This window comes from Choloepus didactylus, chromosome 9 (genome assembly GCF_015220235.1).
Source record: "Choloepus didactylus isolate mChoDid1 chromosome 9, mChoDid1.pri, whole genome shotgun sequence".
Lineage (NCBI taxonomy): Eukaryota > Metazoa > Chordata > Mammalia > Pilosa > Megalonychidae > Choloepus > Choloepus didactylus.
The window spans coordinates 73038161-73057456 of NC_051315.1; the positions used below are offsets into that span (position 1 = coordinate 73038161).

The window sequence follows — 19296 nt, forward strand, 5'->3', positions numbered from 1 at the left end:
AATGAATCACAGATCTAAATATAAGAATCATAGCTATAAAACTCCTAGAAGAAAACAGAGGGACACACCATCAGGATCTTGTATAAGCAAATAAGCAAAATTTTTTTAGACTTTACACTGAAACCACATGCAACAGAAGAAAAATATTAAATGGAACCTCATCAAAATTAAAAACTTGTGCATTGAAGGATTTTTATCATGAAAAAGACAACAGAATAGGAGAAAATATTTGGTAGCCACATATCCAATAAGGAGTTAACATCTAGAATATATAAAGAAATCCCACAATTCAACAACAAACCATCTGATTAAAAAAATGGACATCTTGAATGAATACTTCTCCAAAGAAGATATACCAATGGCCAAGAAGCACATGAAAAGATGCTCAACGCATTAGCCATTAGAGAAATGCAAATCAAAACCACAATGAGATACCATTTCACACCCACTAGAATGGCTACTATTAAAAAAAAAAAAAAAAAGGAACATTATAAGGTTGTCCTCTATCACTACCCCTACCCCTATTCAACACCATACCGGAAATCTGAGCTAGTGCAATAAGGCAAGAAAAGGAAATACAAAAGTATACAGATTGGGAAGGAAGAAATGAAACTGTCTTTGCTTGTTATGACTGTCTATGTAGAAAATCCCAAAGAATGTACCCCCCAAAAAAAAAAAAAAAAAAAAAATCATGGAACTAATAAGTGATAATAGCAAGGTTGGAGGCTTAATATACAAAGAGTATACTCTCTCTCTCTCTCTCTCTCTCTCTATGTGTGTGTGTGTGTATGTGTGTGTGTGTGTGTGTGTGTGTAATTACACAAAACATATTAAACAAGAGGTATATGTACCAAAAGACTAAATATACAAGTCAATGACTTTCCTATATACCAGCAATGCACAACTGGAATTTTGAAATTCAAAACATACTGTTTACATTAGCACCCCACCAAACAAAAAAAGAACAAAAATAAATACTTCAATATCAATCTAACAATAAATACAAGATCCCTCTGATGAAAATACAAAACCCTAATGAAAGAAATCAAAGAAGATCTAAAAAATGGAAAGTTATTCCATGTTCATGGATAGGAAGAATCAATATTATTAAAATGTCAGTTCTTCCAAACTTGATCTGTAATTTCAATGCGATCCAAGTAAAAATCCCAGCAAGTTATTTTGTGTATACCAACAAACTGATCCTTACATTTTATGGAAATGTAAAAGGCCCAGAAGAGACAATAAATACTGAAGAATTAAAGCAAGAGTACAGACGCCACCCAACTTCAAGACTTACTATAAAGCTATAGTGATCAATGAACAGTGGAAATGGTGAAATAACAGATCAATGGAACAGAAGAGACAGCTCCGAAAATAGATTCACATGAATACAATGATCTGATCTTTGACAAAGGAGCAAGGGCAGTTCAATGGAGAAAGGATTAAGTCTTTTCAACACCTGATGTTGCAATAAACAGCTACACACACACACACACACACACACACACAAACACACAAATCAAAGTAGATACAGACCATATACCTTTCACAAAAATTAACTCAGAAGGATCATAAACTTAAATGTAAAACACAAAACTTCTAGAAATTGAGTTTTAATTTCAACTTAATTTAAAATGTTCATTGTGTAGCTGGAGAAAACCTAGGTAACCTTGGATTTGCTGATGACTTTTTAGATACAATACCAAAGGCACAATCCAAGAAGAAAAAAAATTGATAAGATGGACTTCATTACAATTAAAAACTTCTGCTCTTTGAAAGATATTGTTAACGGAATGAAAAGACAAGCCAGAATGGGAGAAAATATTTGCAAAAGCCATATCTGATAAAGGACTTGTATCCAAAATTTACAAAAAACTCTTAAAATTCAACGAGAAAACGGAAAACCCAATTTAAAAATGGGCAAATGATCTGAAACAAACACTTGACCAAAGAAGATATACAGGAGGCAAATAAGCTTATGCAAAGATGTTCAACATCATGTCATTATAGAATTGCAAATTAAAACAACAAAGACACCACTGTATACCTATTAGAATGGCTAAAACTCAAAACACTGACAACCCCAAATGCTGACAAGAATGTGGAACAATAGGTACTCTCATTCATTGCTAGTGTGAATGCAAAATGGTACAGCCACTTTGGAAGATAGTTTGGCAGGTTTCTTACAAAGTTAAGCAAGCATAGGCTTACCATATGATCTAGCAATTACACTCTTAAAAATTTACCCAAAAGATTTGAAAACTTACGTCCACACAAAAACTGGCATGCGTATGTTGTAGCAGCTTTATTCATAATTGCCAAAAACTGGAAGCAATCAAGATGTTCTTCAATAAGTTAATGGATAAACAAATTGTGGTACATCCATACAATGGAATATTATTCAGCAATAAAAGGAAATGAACTATCAAGTCACAAAAAGACATGGAGAAACCTTAAATGCATATTGCTAAGTGAAAGAAGCCAGTCTGAAAAAGCTACATACTATATGATTCCAACTATATGACTTTCTGAGAAAGGCACAACTATAGAGAAAGTAAAAAGCTCAGTGGTTACCAGGCATTCAGGGATAGAGATGAATAGGTGGATCCCAGGGCATTTTTAGCAAAGTGAAACTGTTGTATATGATACTGTAATGGAAGATGAATAACATTATCTACTTTACAAAACCCATAGAAACTATATAACACAAACAGTGAACCCTAATGTAAACTATGAACATTAGTTAACAATAATGTATCTATATTAGCACATCGATTGTAACAAATGTAACACACTAACACAAGATATTAATATAGGAGTATAGGAGAAACTTCAGGAGAAGGGAGATATGGAAACCCTCCATACTTTCTGCATAATTTTTCTGAAAACCTCAAACTCCTCTATGCCATGTACAAAAATTAACTCAAAATTGATCAACAACCTAAATATAAGAGCTAAAATCATAAAACTCTTAAAAGAAAATAGGAACCTTTTCAGGGCATTGTGTTGGGCAATGGCTTCTTAAGTGTGACCTGAAAAGCATGCGCAACAAAAGAACAGACAGACAAATTGATTTTATCAAAATTAAAAACAGTTGTGCATTAAAGCACATTACCAAGAAAGTAAAAAGACAACCTAGAGAATAGGAGAAAGTATTTGGAAATCACATATCTGACAAGAATCTAATACCCAGAATACATTGAAATTGCTCTAAAAAATAAAATCTATTAAAAAAAATAGTAGTTGTCAATTTACTTTTAACTTTTTCCTTCAAGTTATCTTTGCCTTTTTTTTTTTTTTGGTAGGAAAACTCTCCATAAAGAATAATTAGCTAGTATACCAGTCAGTCAATTGGTCTGTTTGGGTATATGAGAGAAAAATTTAGACAACAAAACTGCACATGACTAAGAAAGGGTTATCTTTTCTTGGCCTTAACAGTGGGAAAAATGGCTTTTGTAAAACCTTATGCCCTTCCACATCTGACCCCAATCAAATTGCAGATACTCAAATGCCTACTTTACCTCATAGCATACCATTAGTGACAAAGTTATTACAACTCTAGGAATCCAATATTTCAAAACAAACAGCATTAAATCCTAGTTTCAACTGTTCACTGTGTAATCAGGCTATTTCAGGTCTGAAACCATTCCATTTTAAAATTCCTTCCCTTTTTAAAAAAATTCATGGCACCACTGAAATTTTTCAACAGATACTAATAACTATTCCCTGCTTTAAATACAGATAAGACAAAACATACACAAAACAGCAGTATGATAATCTTGTAGCCCCTCAATTTCATTCCACTCTCTGTAGATGAACAAAGAAAAGCATTTATAACCAAGTTCACAGCAGTTTTCTTTTACCTTTTATCTTAGGTATATATAAGAAGCAGCAAATAACAGAAGCTCTATATGATAAGCAGATACAACTTGAGAAAGTCTTTACAATGTCAATCAAAAAGTAAATATCTGGTTACTTTTCAAACTAAACGAACTGCTCTGCCCTCCATACCAACTCAGAAGTAACAGGCACTTTGTATGTCTTTCTCATTCATTACTGACCAATATAGTTAGCTGTTAATAACTTTCTCACTTGTTCCATGATCGTTCAACTTCTTCTACTCTTTCAAATACCTCTGTCCTTATAGTTACAAGTACAATTAGCAAGCTGATGGCACACAAGTATTCTCCTTTTAGTTCTTAATTTTTGAAAAATCTCATGTAATTTTATTTTCTAATCTTAACACTTTTTTACAGTGGAATGTTTTTTCAAAATTTTAAACAAATCCTATAATATTTGACTTCATATCAACTGTTGCACTTAGACGTTCCTAAACTAAAACTTTCATATCATTTAATTAATTTCTGAGGATCAAAAATTAAAGAAATCATTCAAAATGTGATACACTCTAGTGTTTATTTTAAATGTTATGGTAGGTACACTTGAATTTCAAAAATTTAAAACATATAAAAAGTGGTTAGGGACTAACATTTGTATCAACAGCTGATAAATGTCTAAGATTGTTTATTATACAGCAGGGTACAATGGTAGTGCTAATGCCAATGGGGCACCACAGAATTAATCTAAAAATTATCACAAGGCTTTATACAAGCAACATAAGCTGCTATTTTAGTATGTTGGGACATGGTTTGCTTCTAATCTGAGCAGTCCTTTTACATTTTGAATGTTATACAGTGCTGTAGTATTTAGTTTGGCAAATGTTTCAAAGTAAAGAAAAAGGAGAAATGTATTCATAACATCACAAAAATGCACATCCAATTTTGTTTTCAATAAGGACCATAGGTACAGATCAGAACTCTCCCCTATATGAAATAATTTATACACAGATGAATGCTATAATATCACTATCTAAAATAATCACTAAATACAATTCTTCCAGAAATAAACGAGCAAAGGTTTCTTTTTCATTATCAAATATCAAAAACATGTAAATAATGTATGCTTTTAAAACAAATGAGACTCTAAAATTACAGGAATAATATCAGTGAATTCAGTGAATGTGCAATCTAATTCAACCAAGTTTATATTGTGGTACAACCATATTAAGAAACCAATGATCAGAAAATACAACTGTATGAAAGAAATCTGTAATTCACAAAACTGTTTTTCAGGCCTTAAGGTAAAACAGTTCCATAGTTTAAAAGTAAAACTGAGGCAACAAAAATGCGTGCTTGTCTTCAATAAGTAGGTATTTTATGCAGAGGATGTAACACTTTGCTTGTAGACAGCATGGTATGCATTTCTCAGCAAGACATAAGGAAAACAAGATTCCAAAAGATCCATTGTCAGGAATGGGGATTCCTGCACAATCTGAAAAATTCCGAAAATGCATTCAAACTCAAGTTATTTCTAATCGGAACATCTACTGACAACTAGTAAATGACAGTTTCTATATTTCTCTTATTAGAAATAAAAATTATTTTCCTTTTACCTTAAAATTTGATATGTAAATGTGCCACAGTATATTCTATCAAAAAGTTTAAAAAGCACTACTTTTCAGTTAAATCAATTAATCATGAGAAACATTTTCAGCACTTTCATAGTCCTAAATGATATACTAAACATAGAAGTTAATACAAAAATATTTAAAATGAGGTCCATACCTCAGGTCTAACTGGGGACAAAAGACTAAGCTAGAAAGCAAAACCAAACATATGACCAACCGAAATACAGGGGAAAGCCTCAAGTTCTAGAGGAGTTTAAAAGGAAAGAAAGATTAATGTAGGCCAGAGTTGTAAGGAAAGACCACTTAGAAAAAGATTTGAGTTATGGGATGTTCTGAGTCATTAGGGTAGACACAGAGCCCTGCAGGTGGGGAAATTATTCTAAGTGAGATAAGAGCCACATGGTACAAACAAGCATAGCTGGTTCGTGGACACTGAAGAGGAGGAACTAACCAGGAGCAGAGAATTATAAGGAATTATATTAGATGGGTGGAATGGAGTCAGAATAAAGAAGTTGGAAAATGGAAGAGAACTGAAACTGATACACCAAGGAAGTGTTTCCCATTAAGTTGAGAGAAATAATTGTTCATAAAAGAATATGCTATAGGCAACAAGTTGAGAGAAAATGCTTCCCAAGAAGCTGAGAGAAAGAACTGCTCATAAAAGAATATCTTATAGGCAATGCTGATCTTTTATTTTGTTGTTTTCTGATATCATTACTATAATGGCATGAGTGATGTCAGTCTTTTCAGCAAACTTTAGAAGCATGTGGCTTGGGAGGAGTGAACAAAAGGAATCAAAAAAAGTACTTCAGTTTTTATTACCATCCAATCACAAAAAAGCCAAAAAGACTATCAGGAATAACTGGAATTTTTTTGTTGTTAGTAAAAATTAAAATGAGACTTACCATATCTAGCAGTAAATAAACAGACTCTCTGTTTCTTGTTGTAGTTTTATCTGTCTCCTGGCCAATTTTCAGTAGACTGGAGGATGCAAGCTTAAAAATACACATACATTTTAAGTAAGTTTTTAAAAGAAATGTTCACCAGTTACTTCCATTTCTAATACATTTCATTCATTCAGTGCTATTTTTTAATAACTTAAATAAGATAAGCTTAGATAATTTACATTCAAGCAATAATTTAGAGAGCTATTAAGGTATACACAGAGTCAAAAGATAATAAATGTAATCAAATATTCTTGTTGGTCTTTAAAAGCGTCAATTTTCTCAAAATCATTTTTTTAAACGATTCAAATCATTTACTCTTTTCCAATATCTGTATTTACTCTATTTCTCAGTTCCGAAATAAAAAGAAAATTTCACACTGGGTTTGAAATAATGGGAAGACCATAAGATTAGTAAGCCCTGAATGAAAAAAATGGGGAAAAATTTTTTTAATCCTAATACTGTTCTCCTTCAAATAGAAGTTACTTTTTTCCTCAAGTAAGTTCTATATTTGTTTTAAGTATTTAAAAAATACCAGGATTTATAACTTAAAAAGAAGCAAATATTCCAATGTTCATTATATTACATTGCATCTTTTCTTTAAATTAAACATGGAAAAGATACATTGATAAAGAAAAGAAAGAATTACGCTGATGTAGAAACTAAGAGTCAGTCTTCTTAGGGCTAGATTTAGCACTAAACTGTCTTAGTAGTGCGTTGTATTCTTTTTTTGTATTTGTCACCATTAATGGTCTTCCATCAAATAAATGGAAATAAACAAGTAAAATATATACTTTTAGAGGGAATACTGTCTCTGAATTTTCCTGTTTGTTTTTCCCTCTTTTAAACCCTCAGCAAATGTCTACATCAGTCCAAACATTAGGTTAGAGACAAAGGTCAAACTGCAGAGTTCTAGAAATGGGGGAGAGACTCCTAGTCCAAGGAAAAAATGCTGAACTGTTTCTTGATTTTAATGCTCTACCTTCACCTGTTTCTGCCTTTAAACAAATAAAAATAAAAGGAGACTGAAATTCATATGCCTGAGAAAACAACAAAAAATGTCATTAGAGGACACTAAATAAAATGTAAAATAAAGGGAATTTACTACAATTGTTATACTAGCAGTAAATTTTAATTTTCTTTATAAAATATCATGAGTTTTGCTCTTTGATTATACATACTGCCAGAAATTCTTTCAGACGGTCTTCAATGCTCCCTTTGTGAATTGTAAACAAAGCTGCAGCAATCTGGTTGATGGCTTTGGCCAAGCAATGTATGTTGTTGCAGTGTCCTGAGAAAATGTAAATAGATTTGTATTGTTTTTGTGCAACTCCAAAATATCAAATAATACACTGAAGGCAAATCATTAATGATCTCATAATTTACATAAATAATGGCATGATTAAAAGCAGGGTTGGGGGCATGATCTGCCTTCTTCTTTCACTTTCATGAAGATTATAGCCAAAATTACTTGTGTTGTAATTTGGTGCTTTTGCTTAAAAATAGTGTAGAAAGAAAGAAACAAATGATCATGTCTGTATAAAATAGGTAAATATTAAAAAAAAAAAAAACCCTAAAAGAAATCATATATAAGTTTTATAGTGTTCTTGGAAACTTAGAAAAAGTGCTTAGCTGCTTTACAAATATTATATCACTCAATTCTTAGAAATAATCCTAAGAGTTAGATACTCCCTCATTATCCCCTGCCTCACAACCATTCAGGAATGTGTACCATGCACACACATACATTTGAAACAGGTACCAAAGATCACACAGCTAGTAAGTGGCAGAACTTTTTTATAAAATAACATCAACTACTTGAAAAAAAAAGTATCTACTACAGTTTTAAACCACTATTACCTTCTATAGCAGGGCTGTACTGAGACATCACATTACTGGCCAGTGTTGGCAAAGAAACTGCCACAAAGACCATGAGGAGGCAGGCAATTTTATATTCTTCTTCTGGACTAATGTTTTCTAAAGGAGAAAAATTAAGAATAAAACCAAAGTACTTCAAGATTAGTTAAGAGTTGATTACCTAAACCAGACAAAACAAATATTTATTTTTGCATAAAGTATTTTACTGGAGCTCTATAGAACTGATCACAGTTTTGTTAGGAGAAACATAGATTAAAATAGAAACAATACACATTACTATTGGTTATTATCAACTACTCAGGAACACTTCAAGAGCCTCTAATGAAACAGTAAGGCAAAATTTTCTTTTCTTAAATTGTAAGACTATAGGGCAAAATATATGATCAGGGTAACTGGAATCCTTTAAGTACACAACTTCCTAACTGAAAACTGATAGTAAATTATTACTTTTACAAGAAAATCCTATTTATTACAGCTCAAAATATTTAATATCTCATAAATCACCAAAAAATCCTTAAAATATTTTTTCTTAAAGTAGATGTGAAGGTGATTTGAAATTCACAATTTAAAAATTCAAGAGTGGAAAGTGGACCAGATTTTCAACCTATTTTAGAAGACAACCAATCCCAAATGAAAATATCTAGCATTACCCTAAAACTTTTAAGACACAAGTATTTCTAAAATATTTATTGTAATATATAGTCAAATTATGGGTTATCTGTCACTTGTCTTCTTATCTGGTACCCGTGAACTTCTATTCAACCTAATATTTAAAGCCACATATAACTAAGAATTGAACACACACAAAAAAAGCCAAAATATGCTTCAAAGTTTGGTTGATTACAACAAATATAACTGTAGCAAATCAAGTAAAAGAGCCTATATTTTCTATGTAACTATAATGAACATACTGTATGAATGAGGAAACAGAAAGTAACATTAAACAAAAAAGAACTAATGAACTCTGTCAAATACCAAGCTACTGCAAGGCAATGGGGTCGGGGCTACTTTCGTACCAGAAACAGATAAGACATTATTTACTTTGTAGACTAATCCAGAAATGTCTAGAGCATTCGGGGTAGTGTAACATTTCAGAGGGCTGGCTTTAAAAATTTTTAATCTCCAATATTATATAATAATGCAAACTCTTTATGGTATATGGTTCTAGTTCAATTAAAGTAGGATAAACTCATCTAGACACCAATGTTTTGCTATCTGCTGGATCATTCCCATTAGCATACAAATGCTGTTATTTCTCCCATCTTAAAGAACTCCTCTCTTGACTTTACTCCTGTGCCTTCAGCTAATCCAATTTTATTTATTTGCTCCCCTTCACAACAAAACTCTTTGAGAGAGCTGTTTATACTTATCACCAATCGCTTTCTTTTCTAATCAGCCTTTTTTGCCCTTACTGTTCCACAGAAGCTGCTCTTGTCAGCAATCCTCATTAACTCCAAACAGTTAATCATTCCCTCCTCCTCATTTGGCTTCCTGGAAGTCCTTCTTCCCTGGTTTTTCCTCTCCTGCACTGGTCCTTCCATCTCAGTTTCTTTTTGGTGGTTCTTCCTCCTCTTTCTGGGCTCTAAAATTGGCATGGCCCAGGGCTCAGACCTTGACCATCTTCGTTTCTGCATCTACATTAATGGCCTTGTTAATCTCATCTAGTCTCATGGCTAATATATCATCTGTATGATGAATATGACATAACATAAGCTCTAGAAGGCAGAGGGATCTTTGTCTTTTCTGCATATATTCCAACCACAAAAATAATGCTTGACATAAAGCAAGAACTTCAATGAACAGAAGAGTATCACACCTATATTGGTGTGATTCACAAGTTAACCCGGTAATTTTAACTAAGAGCACCATATCGTTACTAATGCATTTTACCTGACTTTTGTGAAGACAGAGCTACCACCAATGCAGGATCGATTTCACAAGGTAATCCAGCAGCTGATGATAACTCATACACATTCATTGCAACCTGACAAAATGTAAGCATTTCAGAGTAAGAAGTATTCTAACAAATTTCTGAGGAATCTTACTTTATTAAGAAAAGATTTACAGTTTAAATTAGAGTCTGCCTACCCAGGGGAGTGAACCTCCCTGGCAATGTGGAGTATGACTCCCGGGGAGGAATGTAGACCCGGCATCGTGGGATGGAGAACATCTTCTTGACCAAAAGGGGGATGTGAAAGGAAATGAAATAAGCTTCAGTGGCAGAGAGATTCCAAAAGGAGCCGAGAGGTCACTCTGGTGGGCACTCTTATGCACAACCCTTTTTAAGTTCTAAAGAATTGGGGTAGCTGGTGGTAGATACCTGAAACTATCAAACTACAACCCAGAACCCATGAATCTGGAAGACAGTTGTATAAAAATGTAGCTTATGAGGGGTGACAATGGGATTGGGAAAGCCATAAGGACCACACTCCACTTTGTGTAGTTTATGGATGGATGAGTAGAAAAATAGGGGAAGGAAACAAACAAACAAACAGACAAAGGTACCCAGTGTTCTTTTTTACTTCAATTGCTCTTTTTCACTTTAATTATTATTCTTGTTATTTTTGTGTGTGTGCTAATGAAGGTGTCAGGGATTGATTTAGGTGATGAATGTACAACTATGTAATGGTACTGTGAACAATCGAATATACAATTTGTTTTGTATGACTGCGTGGTATGTGACTATATCTCAATAAAATGAAGATTTAAAAAAAAAAAAAAAAATTAGAGTCTGCCTACAAGAACACAGGAGAATTTCAAACACTTGGCCAAAGCAGGAAATAAAGTGTAACTAACCTACACTGAACAGCTAATTTAGTTCTTTGTGATGTGCTGCTAAGTTTAACTTCCTACTATTAAGCTAAGCAAAATTTGTACACTTTCTGTGGCAAATTCCAACAAAATGATTCTAAAGATAGTTATTTTTCTTAGAAGCATAAATGTAAAATATCAAGTCAAGAAAGACAAATGAGTGAAAGTGAATAAAAATTATTAGACTTGTGGTTCATGTACTTGAGTTCTTTAATGAAAAATTACAGAGCTCAAAGTCTAATCATATTATATCTATAACTATGGTAAATAGCTTATTCTAGGATTTTAAGGAATACTGGTAAAAATAAATCTGGTAAAGGAACTTCTAATGACTAATGCAATTTTTTTTGCAACACACAGAGATTTCCAATTATCGAAGACATTCTTGACTGTTCAATACCTCAGCTAAAAGCTACTGACATAATTGCTTGCACCTGATATTGCAACATAAAACCTCAGTATAAAATACAAGGTAAAATGGCATGGGTTAGAATAAAGGAAAATATGCCATCAATTAAGTTCTAGAATATCAAATGTTTGTGGTCCTTTCCTCACACTATATGCAAAACTTAACTCAAAATTGATCACATACTTAAATGTAAGAGCTAAAAGTATAAAATTCTTAGAAGAAAACACAGGCATAAATCTTCATGACCCTGGGTTGGGCAACAGTCTCTTAGATATGACAACAAAAGCAAAAGCAACATCAAAATTAAAAATATTTGTGTATCAGAAGACTCCACCAAGAAATGAAATGGCAACCCAGAGAACTGAAGAAAATACTTGCAAATCATACACTAACAAGTCTAGTATCCAGAATATATAAAGAATTCTTACAACTCAAAAACAAAAAGACAACCCAATTTAAAAAGGGGCAAAGGATCTGAATATACATTTCTCCAAAGACGACTTACAAATGGCCAATAAGCACATGAAAAGATGTTCAACATTGTCAGCCATCAGAGAAATGTAAATCAAAACCCCAATGAGATGCCACTTCATACCCATTGGGATGACTATAATCAAAAAGAAAGTGTATTTGGTGTGGTGAGCATGAAGAGAAACTGGAACCCTCATAAATTGCTAGTGAGAATATAAAATGGTACAATTGCTTTGGAAAACAGTTTGGCAGTTCCTCAAAAGGTTAAACATAGAATTACCATATTATCCAGCAATTCACTCCCAGAGAAAACACATGGCCATGTAAAAATCGAAAAATGAATATTCATGGATGCACTATTCATAAGAGCCTCAAAGTGGAAACAACCCAAATGTCCATCAAATGATGAATGGATAAATAAAATGTGGTATATCCAAACAATGGAAGATTATTTGGTAACAAAAATGAAGTACTGATATACGTTATAAAGTGGATGAGCCCTGAAAACATTATGCTAAGTGAAAAAAGCCAGTCCCAGAAACCACGTTATCTAATTCCACTTATATGAAATGTCCAGAATAGACAAATCTATAAACAGAAAGTAAATTATTGGTTATTGGCATTAGGGAGACGGAAGGAAAATGGGGAGTGACTACTAATAGCTATAGGGTTTCCTTATGGAGTTATGGTTGTATAACTCTGTGAATACACTGGAAACCACTGAATAGACTTCATGTATGTGCATTTTATGATAAGGGAATTACATGTCAATAAAGCTGTTTAAAATATGTTTGGCTTTTAAATATATATATATAAGTTCCATTGAAAGTTAACTAGAAGCTAAATACAATTATGTCAAGTGTTAAGAAAACTGGATGGTTGTTCAGAAGTTTAATTAATATTATCATAATATATATACCAGTTTTTAATGTTTTCTTAACTTTATTTTTCTGCAGTGTTTCTACTTAAGAAATCACTTTGAACTATTTATACCTATTTTTCAATCAAAATTATAGAACAAGCATTGACTTCAAATGTTTATACTGTTCAAAGCACTGTCAGAGAAACAAAAATAAAGAAAACAAAGTCTTGGTCTTTAAGAAATTTACCATTTAGTTATCAATGTAAATGAAAAACAAACAAACAAACAAACAAACAAACAAAAAAACCCCACAATATAAAACATGGAAAAATGTGATCAATTCTATAGTAGATAAAAATTTCTCTGATTAACACCAAGAAAAAGGAAATTCTTTATCACTGGGGGATCCAGTAATACTTTTTAGAAGATGGCAGTTGAATCAGGCCTTAAAAGATAGGAAAGGATTTCAAAAGGCAGAAATAGAACAGGGCAGAATTTTCAGGTAAAGGAAATTACAGGATAAAACAGATACATGTGGGAATCTGGCCAGTTCACCATCAGATATATATGAAGAGAGCAACAGAGTTAAAAAGGAAAGAAAGTAGAAAAGGGGAGCAATAATTGAAAGATAAGCCTCAAAAAGTCTGAGTGGCACCAACTTGAGAAAAGACTTGATTATCATAAAAAGAGTTCAGACAACCAATTTAGTAGGCTGAGTCCTCAATCTGGGGGCTTTTCCTTATGAGACTTGTTACTGCAAGGGAAGACGCTAAGCCTACTTATAATTGTTCCTAAGAGTCTACCCCCGAGAACCTCTTTGCTGCTCAGATGTGGACTGTCTCTCTCGAAGCCTACTTGGCAGGTAAACTCGTTGCCTTCCCCTCTATGTGGGACATGACTCCCAGGGTGCAAATCACCCTGGCAACGCACAACATGACTCCCAGGGATGAACCAGGACCCGGCATCATGGGATTGAGAAAATCTTGACGAAAAGGGGTAATGCAGATAAAACAAAATAAGGTTTCAGTGGCTGAGAGATTTCAAATGAAGTCGAGAGGTCATCTGAAGGGTATTCTTATGTGCTATATAGAGATCCCTTTTTAGTTTTTAGGGTCTTGAAATGGCTAGAGGGAAATATCTGAAGCTGTTGAACTGCAACCCAGTGACCTTGACTCTTGAAGACAACTGTATAACTATGTAGCTTACACGGTGTGACTGCGTGATTGTGAAAACTTTGTGATTCACACTCACTTCATCCAGTGTATCGACAGATGAATACAAAAATGGGGACAAAAGTTAAACGAAAAATAGGGTGGGATGGGGGGAGGGATGGAATGTTTTAGGTGTTCTTTTTTACTTTTATTTTTATTTTTTTTGGAGTAAGGAAAATGTTCAAAAATTGATTCTGGTGATGAATGCACAACTTTATGATGATACTGTGAATGACTGTACACTGTGGAGATTATAGGGAATGTGAATATATCTCAATAAAACTGTATTAAAAACTGCATATATACATTAAAAAGAGTTCAGACATTTCTTCTTTTAGTCAGTGTTTTTCAAAATATGCCAAACAGAAAATAATCTCTTCAAATAACACAAAATCTTAGAAAACATAAACATGAGCCCTGATATGTCATTTACTAGATGTGTAATCTTTGGTAAATCACTTGCTGGGACTAGACCAATGGCTGGATTTCATGGATCAGCAAATTTTCAAAACAAAAAACACTGGGTACTCACATAGGGTTACCAACCTCCTATCTTATATTTATTAACTAATAACAGGATATTAAAAAAACAAACAAAAAAATAAAATTTTAAAAACTAACTGAATTTAGCTTTACTCAAAATAAAACAACCATCTTTTTATTAGCTTCTTTTTCTCATTCTCACAATCTCAACCATGTAAAATGGCTGTAAGTGTAAGAAAAAGATCAATTTTCAACCTAGTTTACATTGCCATCAGTGATCAAGGGAGAGTGAATTCCAAAATGCCAAGATAGTACTTCGATGATGAACTCTCAGAGATGCATTCTCAAAGGCAAGCATGCTAACTGATCACTTTAAAACAAAAACTTTAGAGTAGTTTATTATATTTTGTTATACGTAACTTAAATATTTCATTTTAGAAACTGTAAAATCCAAACAGAAGTGATCCTATTACCTTCATATCAGTTTCCCTTGGAATGTGATCCTTAAAATCTTCAATTGAACTTACAAGAAAAGGAATGTGGTAGGATAAGACCTAGGCAGTAAACAAATAAGAACATAATTATTTAAAAATAGTAATTTCTAAATTTATGAAATGTTATCATTCAAGATTAGTTTTTATAAAAATTAGTTTATCTATTTTCATTTGATTTCCTAAAGTACTAAGGCATGTGGAATTGGAATGTATTCAACACTAAACCGAGGACAATCAAAATGGAAAATGCCTTAATTATTAGTAAAGTTAAAGTAGTGCAACATCCAAGAAAGGTTAAAAAAAAAAAAAAAAAAAACTAATTTCAACACTGAAACAATGAGTTAAATAACTCTAATTTCTGTTTACTTAATTTTATTTACCTATGAGAACTGGAATTTTAATTATGCCATTGCCAACTGTAAACTCAGAGCAACTTTTAATTTCTGAGAAATTAAAAGGGATTATTTGAATGTAGAGCATGTACTTATAATGGTTTCTTACATCTCTAAGTGCTTCTTGTGCCAAGGATCGGAAGGATAAAATTACACCAATTATTGTCATCCTCTTCAAGACACTGTCAACCGCTAAATTTGAAGGAAGGGGAAGAGAAGGAAAAAAATATAAATTGGATTCCTTCCTAACCTTAGAGAAAATTCTCAATTCATAAAATTCAGGTATGATAAAAAGCACTATTGATTACAGCAGATAACTAAAGGGCAAAGGTAATTAATTACAGTTTACTACAAATGGATTACACTCCATTCTTTCACATGGGTTTAACACTCCTTCAGAATCTTGAAATAATCATATCTGTAGCTACCTGTATATTCCTTTTTCAGAAAGGGAAGAGACAGGAGGAAGGAGAAGGAGACTGAGGGAGAAAGAGGAAGCTGATCAGAGTGGACATAAGTTAAATCCTCAACTGGCCGAGGTACTTGGAGACTCTAAATTCCTAAGTAGCTGAAGTTTTGAGAGTCAAGGAACAAAAAAATGACTATTGAGACCACAAGCAATTTTGGCAGGACAGGGTTGTTGAAGACCACAAATGGATTTATCATCTACATTTTGGTTAAAGAATTACTATTATCATTACATATTCAATATTAAGATTACCTATTCAATATTAAAACTGAATTAAAATCAAGGGACAGTAGGATTGGAAGGGTCAGTATCTTCATATTTTATAGAGCCAAACAGTTATTAAATACCACTCCCCTCAATATATCAGGCATTTTATTATGTAATAAGGATACAAAGATAAACAGAATAATGATCTACGCCTCAAATAATGCAATTGGACTGTCAAGAAAACTCTAAAAATATGATTCCATTTATGTGAGGAAAAAAGCTTTATATATATGTGTATTTGTGTACACATATCAAATTTATGGAAAGATGTATAGAAAACTGTCAATCAGTTACCTCTGAGGAGTAGGAATGGGGAGAATTGCTTAGTTTTGACTTTTTACCTCCTGTATAGCTTAAATATTTACCATAAACATCTTTTATTTAAACACACAAACATGCATAATATAAGCTAAAATGTGATGAGTATGAACATAGCAGTGTCAACAAAATAATATAAGGCATAAATATGTTCTCAAATCTACATGAGCAGGAACCAGTCTTTGTATCTGTCTCTAACACGCAACAGAGTATCTGATCAGTACCCAGTTGACCAACAGATGCTCAATGAAACAGTGTTCAAGATGCAAGCCTAGGAAATTGTTACTAGACCAGAGAAAGAGAGGAGAACCAAGGGCGAAAGATTTCTCTGAAAAAATGTCGTCCAAGTTGGGCATAAAAGAGGACATTCCAGGCTACAAAACAAATTAAAAAAAACAAAACAAAACAAAAACTCAACACAGTAACAACAAACCCCAAAATAGGAACTGCAGAGAAGGTGAATAACCAGAAAATGTTAATTACTCTGATATAGTTGCATGTTTTTCCAAAGGATTTTACCCAGCATTTCATCAAATAAGTTGACAGACACTATATCCTATAATCTCCCCTTGAATATGTACAACAATAATGACATTAAAATTCTGAAAAACTTCACAGTAAGAAATTCTATTTAACTCATTGCTTACTGGATTGCTTGTCAAATTCATTTGATCAATGACACCTCCCTCAATCTTCCATATTTTCCATTAATATCCCAAGGAACAAAGAGAAGAGAAGAAGATAGTGGGGGAAAAAGGGAAAGAATGGCTAGAGATGAGGTTAATCTAAATAATGGATTCTGAATTCCATGCTAAGAAATTTAAACAGACTACCTATGAAGCAATCTGGGAGTCGTTTAAGGTTTCTGAAATATAGAGTATTATGAAAAGAAATATGCTTCAGAAACATTACTCTCAATGTGGGGGGTGGATTATAAAGGGAATACTGGAGACATGTGAGGAGCAATGAATGTAGGAAAAGATGATGAACCCTTGAATAAAAGGCAGACGAATAAAAAATCTTAAGTGTAATTAGGGTATTACACTTATGAAGTGGGATCTATGGTAGAAGTTGCAAGCTCGAATACCTACAGCAGGTAACATAAAAGAGTGGACTAGGTTAAACATTTCTAAAGGGGGCAACTGCTAGTTTGCTTTAGCCAATTGTTGCCATGTGAGAAACTATTACCCAGGTTTTTGGGGAGAAGCCAGAACTTTGGAATTTTATGTGAAATCTCCCACTTAAAAAATAATGACAAAAATACATTTTTGAAATTTAACGCAGCAGAGGGCCAAAATATATCTTTGGGCCAAATCAGATCCATAAATTTGCAAACTCCAATCTATAATATACAGCTATTGGAAGTGCAATATGAAGAAGACAGGGAAGCCTCAGGGATAATACTCAAAATTTTCTAGTATAAGTCAGTGGGTAGATGGTGAGGGAGGTAATGAAATGGTCAATAAAGAAAGAATATCAGGGTTTTCCTCCCCATTCTCTTCACTCCTGTGATGGTTTGTAGTGTACCCCAGAAAAACATGTTCTTAAATCTAATCCATTCCTGTGGATGCAAACTCATTGTAAGTAGATCTTTTGATGAGGCTAATTTAGTTAAGGTGTGACCCACCTCATTCAGGATGAGTCTATAAAAACGGAATAAATAAAGAATTAAAAAAAAAAAAAAAAGCCACAGAAACAAGAAGCTGAAATCAACAAAAGCTGGAAGAGAAAGGAGAGACCAGCAGGTGCCACCATGTGCCTTGCCATGTGGCAGAGGAGCCAAGAATTGCCAGCAGTCAGTCTTCAGGAAGAAAGCACTGCCTTGATGGTGGCTTGATTTGAACACTTTCAAGGCCTCAAACTGTACAGTAATACATTCCTATTGTTTAAGCCAACACATTTCATACTATCTGTTTCAAGCAGCCTAAGAAACTAAAACAACCCCCCATGAGGGGAAGATATGTCCCATTCCAGAGAGACTGTGAAGGGTTTCTGGGCCATACATAGACAAAGAGGTCTAACAAAATGGTTTTCAAACTTTAGCATGAATTAGAATCATCTAGTGCACTTATTAAAAAACAGATTGCTGAGCCCCAGTCCCAGAGTTTCTGATTCAGTAGGTTTTAACAAGCTCCCAGGGACAACAATTTGAAAACCCATGGCCAAACTAGAACTTGACATTAAACATCTGGAGCTCGAGAGAGGAAGTTAAGACTGGGAATGAATTTTTAAGATACATCAGTAAATAAGCCTAGATAAAATTTTCCCAATAGGATTGTAGAACAAGAATGGAAGACGAGCCAGCAAAATGACTAAGAAAGGGTAGAAATAAAATAATACTGGGAACTGAAGAATAAAATAACTTTCAATAAAAAGTAGAATAAAAGAGATAAACACTATAGAGAAAACAAGCAGAATGCGAGTTGAGAATGTACAACAGATTTTGCAAATAGGTAGTCAGGAACAACTTGTTCCAGAAACATTTCAGGAAAGTGGCCATATTACAGTATACTGATGGAGCTGAGTTGTGAAGATGAAACAGTAAATACAAGCCTGTCAAAAGCTTAGCAGTGTTATAATTACTTGTAGTCTACCTTATTCCAATAGGATGTAAGGAAAAATAAAACCTGAGTCATAATTGAAAAAAAAACTGTTTCCATCAGCCCATACCCTTTTTTATTATTATTAGAGAAGCTGTAGAGTTACAGAAAAATCATGCATAAAATACCGAGTTCCCACATACCACCCAATAACTCTTCATTATCTAGGGCTGATAGCTGGGAAAAAAAAAAAGTTTAGTGGTATGAAGGGTGGTATGGT

General features: G+C 33.3%; 1 protein-coding gene across 4 annotated transcripts in view; it reads right to left on the bottom strand.

The window, feature by feature from the left end:
- Nucleotides 1-3286: 3286 nt before the first annotated feature.
- NCKAP1 (NCK associated protein 1) overlaps nt 3287-19296 on the bottom strand; it is a 151550-nt gene continuing 135540 nt past the window's right edge. For 3 of the 4 annotated variants that reach the window (XM_037848919.1, XM_037848920.1, XM_037848918.1), the window contains 7 exons: nt 15532-15614; nt 15010-15090; nt 10180-10273; nt 8272-8388; nt 7593-7702; nt 6373-6462; nt 5215-5331 (listed from right to left, as the gene is read on the bottom strand). In XM_037848919.1, the coding sequence (XP_037704847.1) occupies nt 5215-5331; nt 6373-6462; nt 7593-7702; nt 8272-8388; nt 10180-10273; nt 15010-15090; nt 15532-15614 (692 nt within the window). Of the gene's footprint in view, nt 5332-6372; nt 6463-7592; nt 7703-8271; nt 8389-10179; nt 10274-15009; nt 15091-15531; nt 15615-19296 lie in introns of all 4 variants that reach the window. The other variant, XM_037848917.1, reaches the window with a different exon arrangement.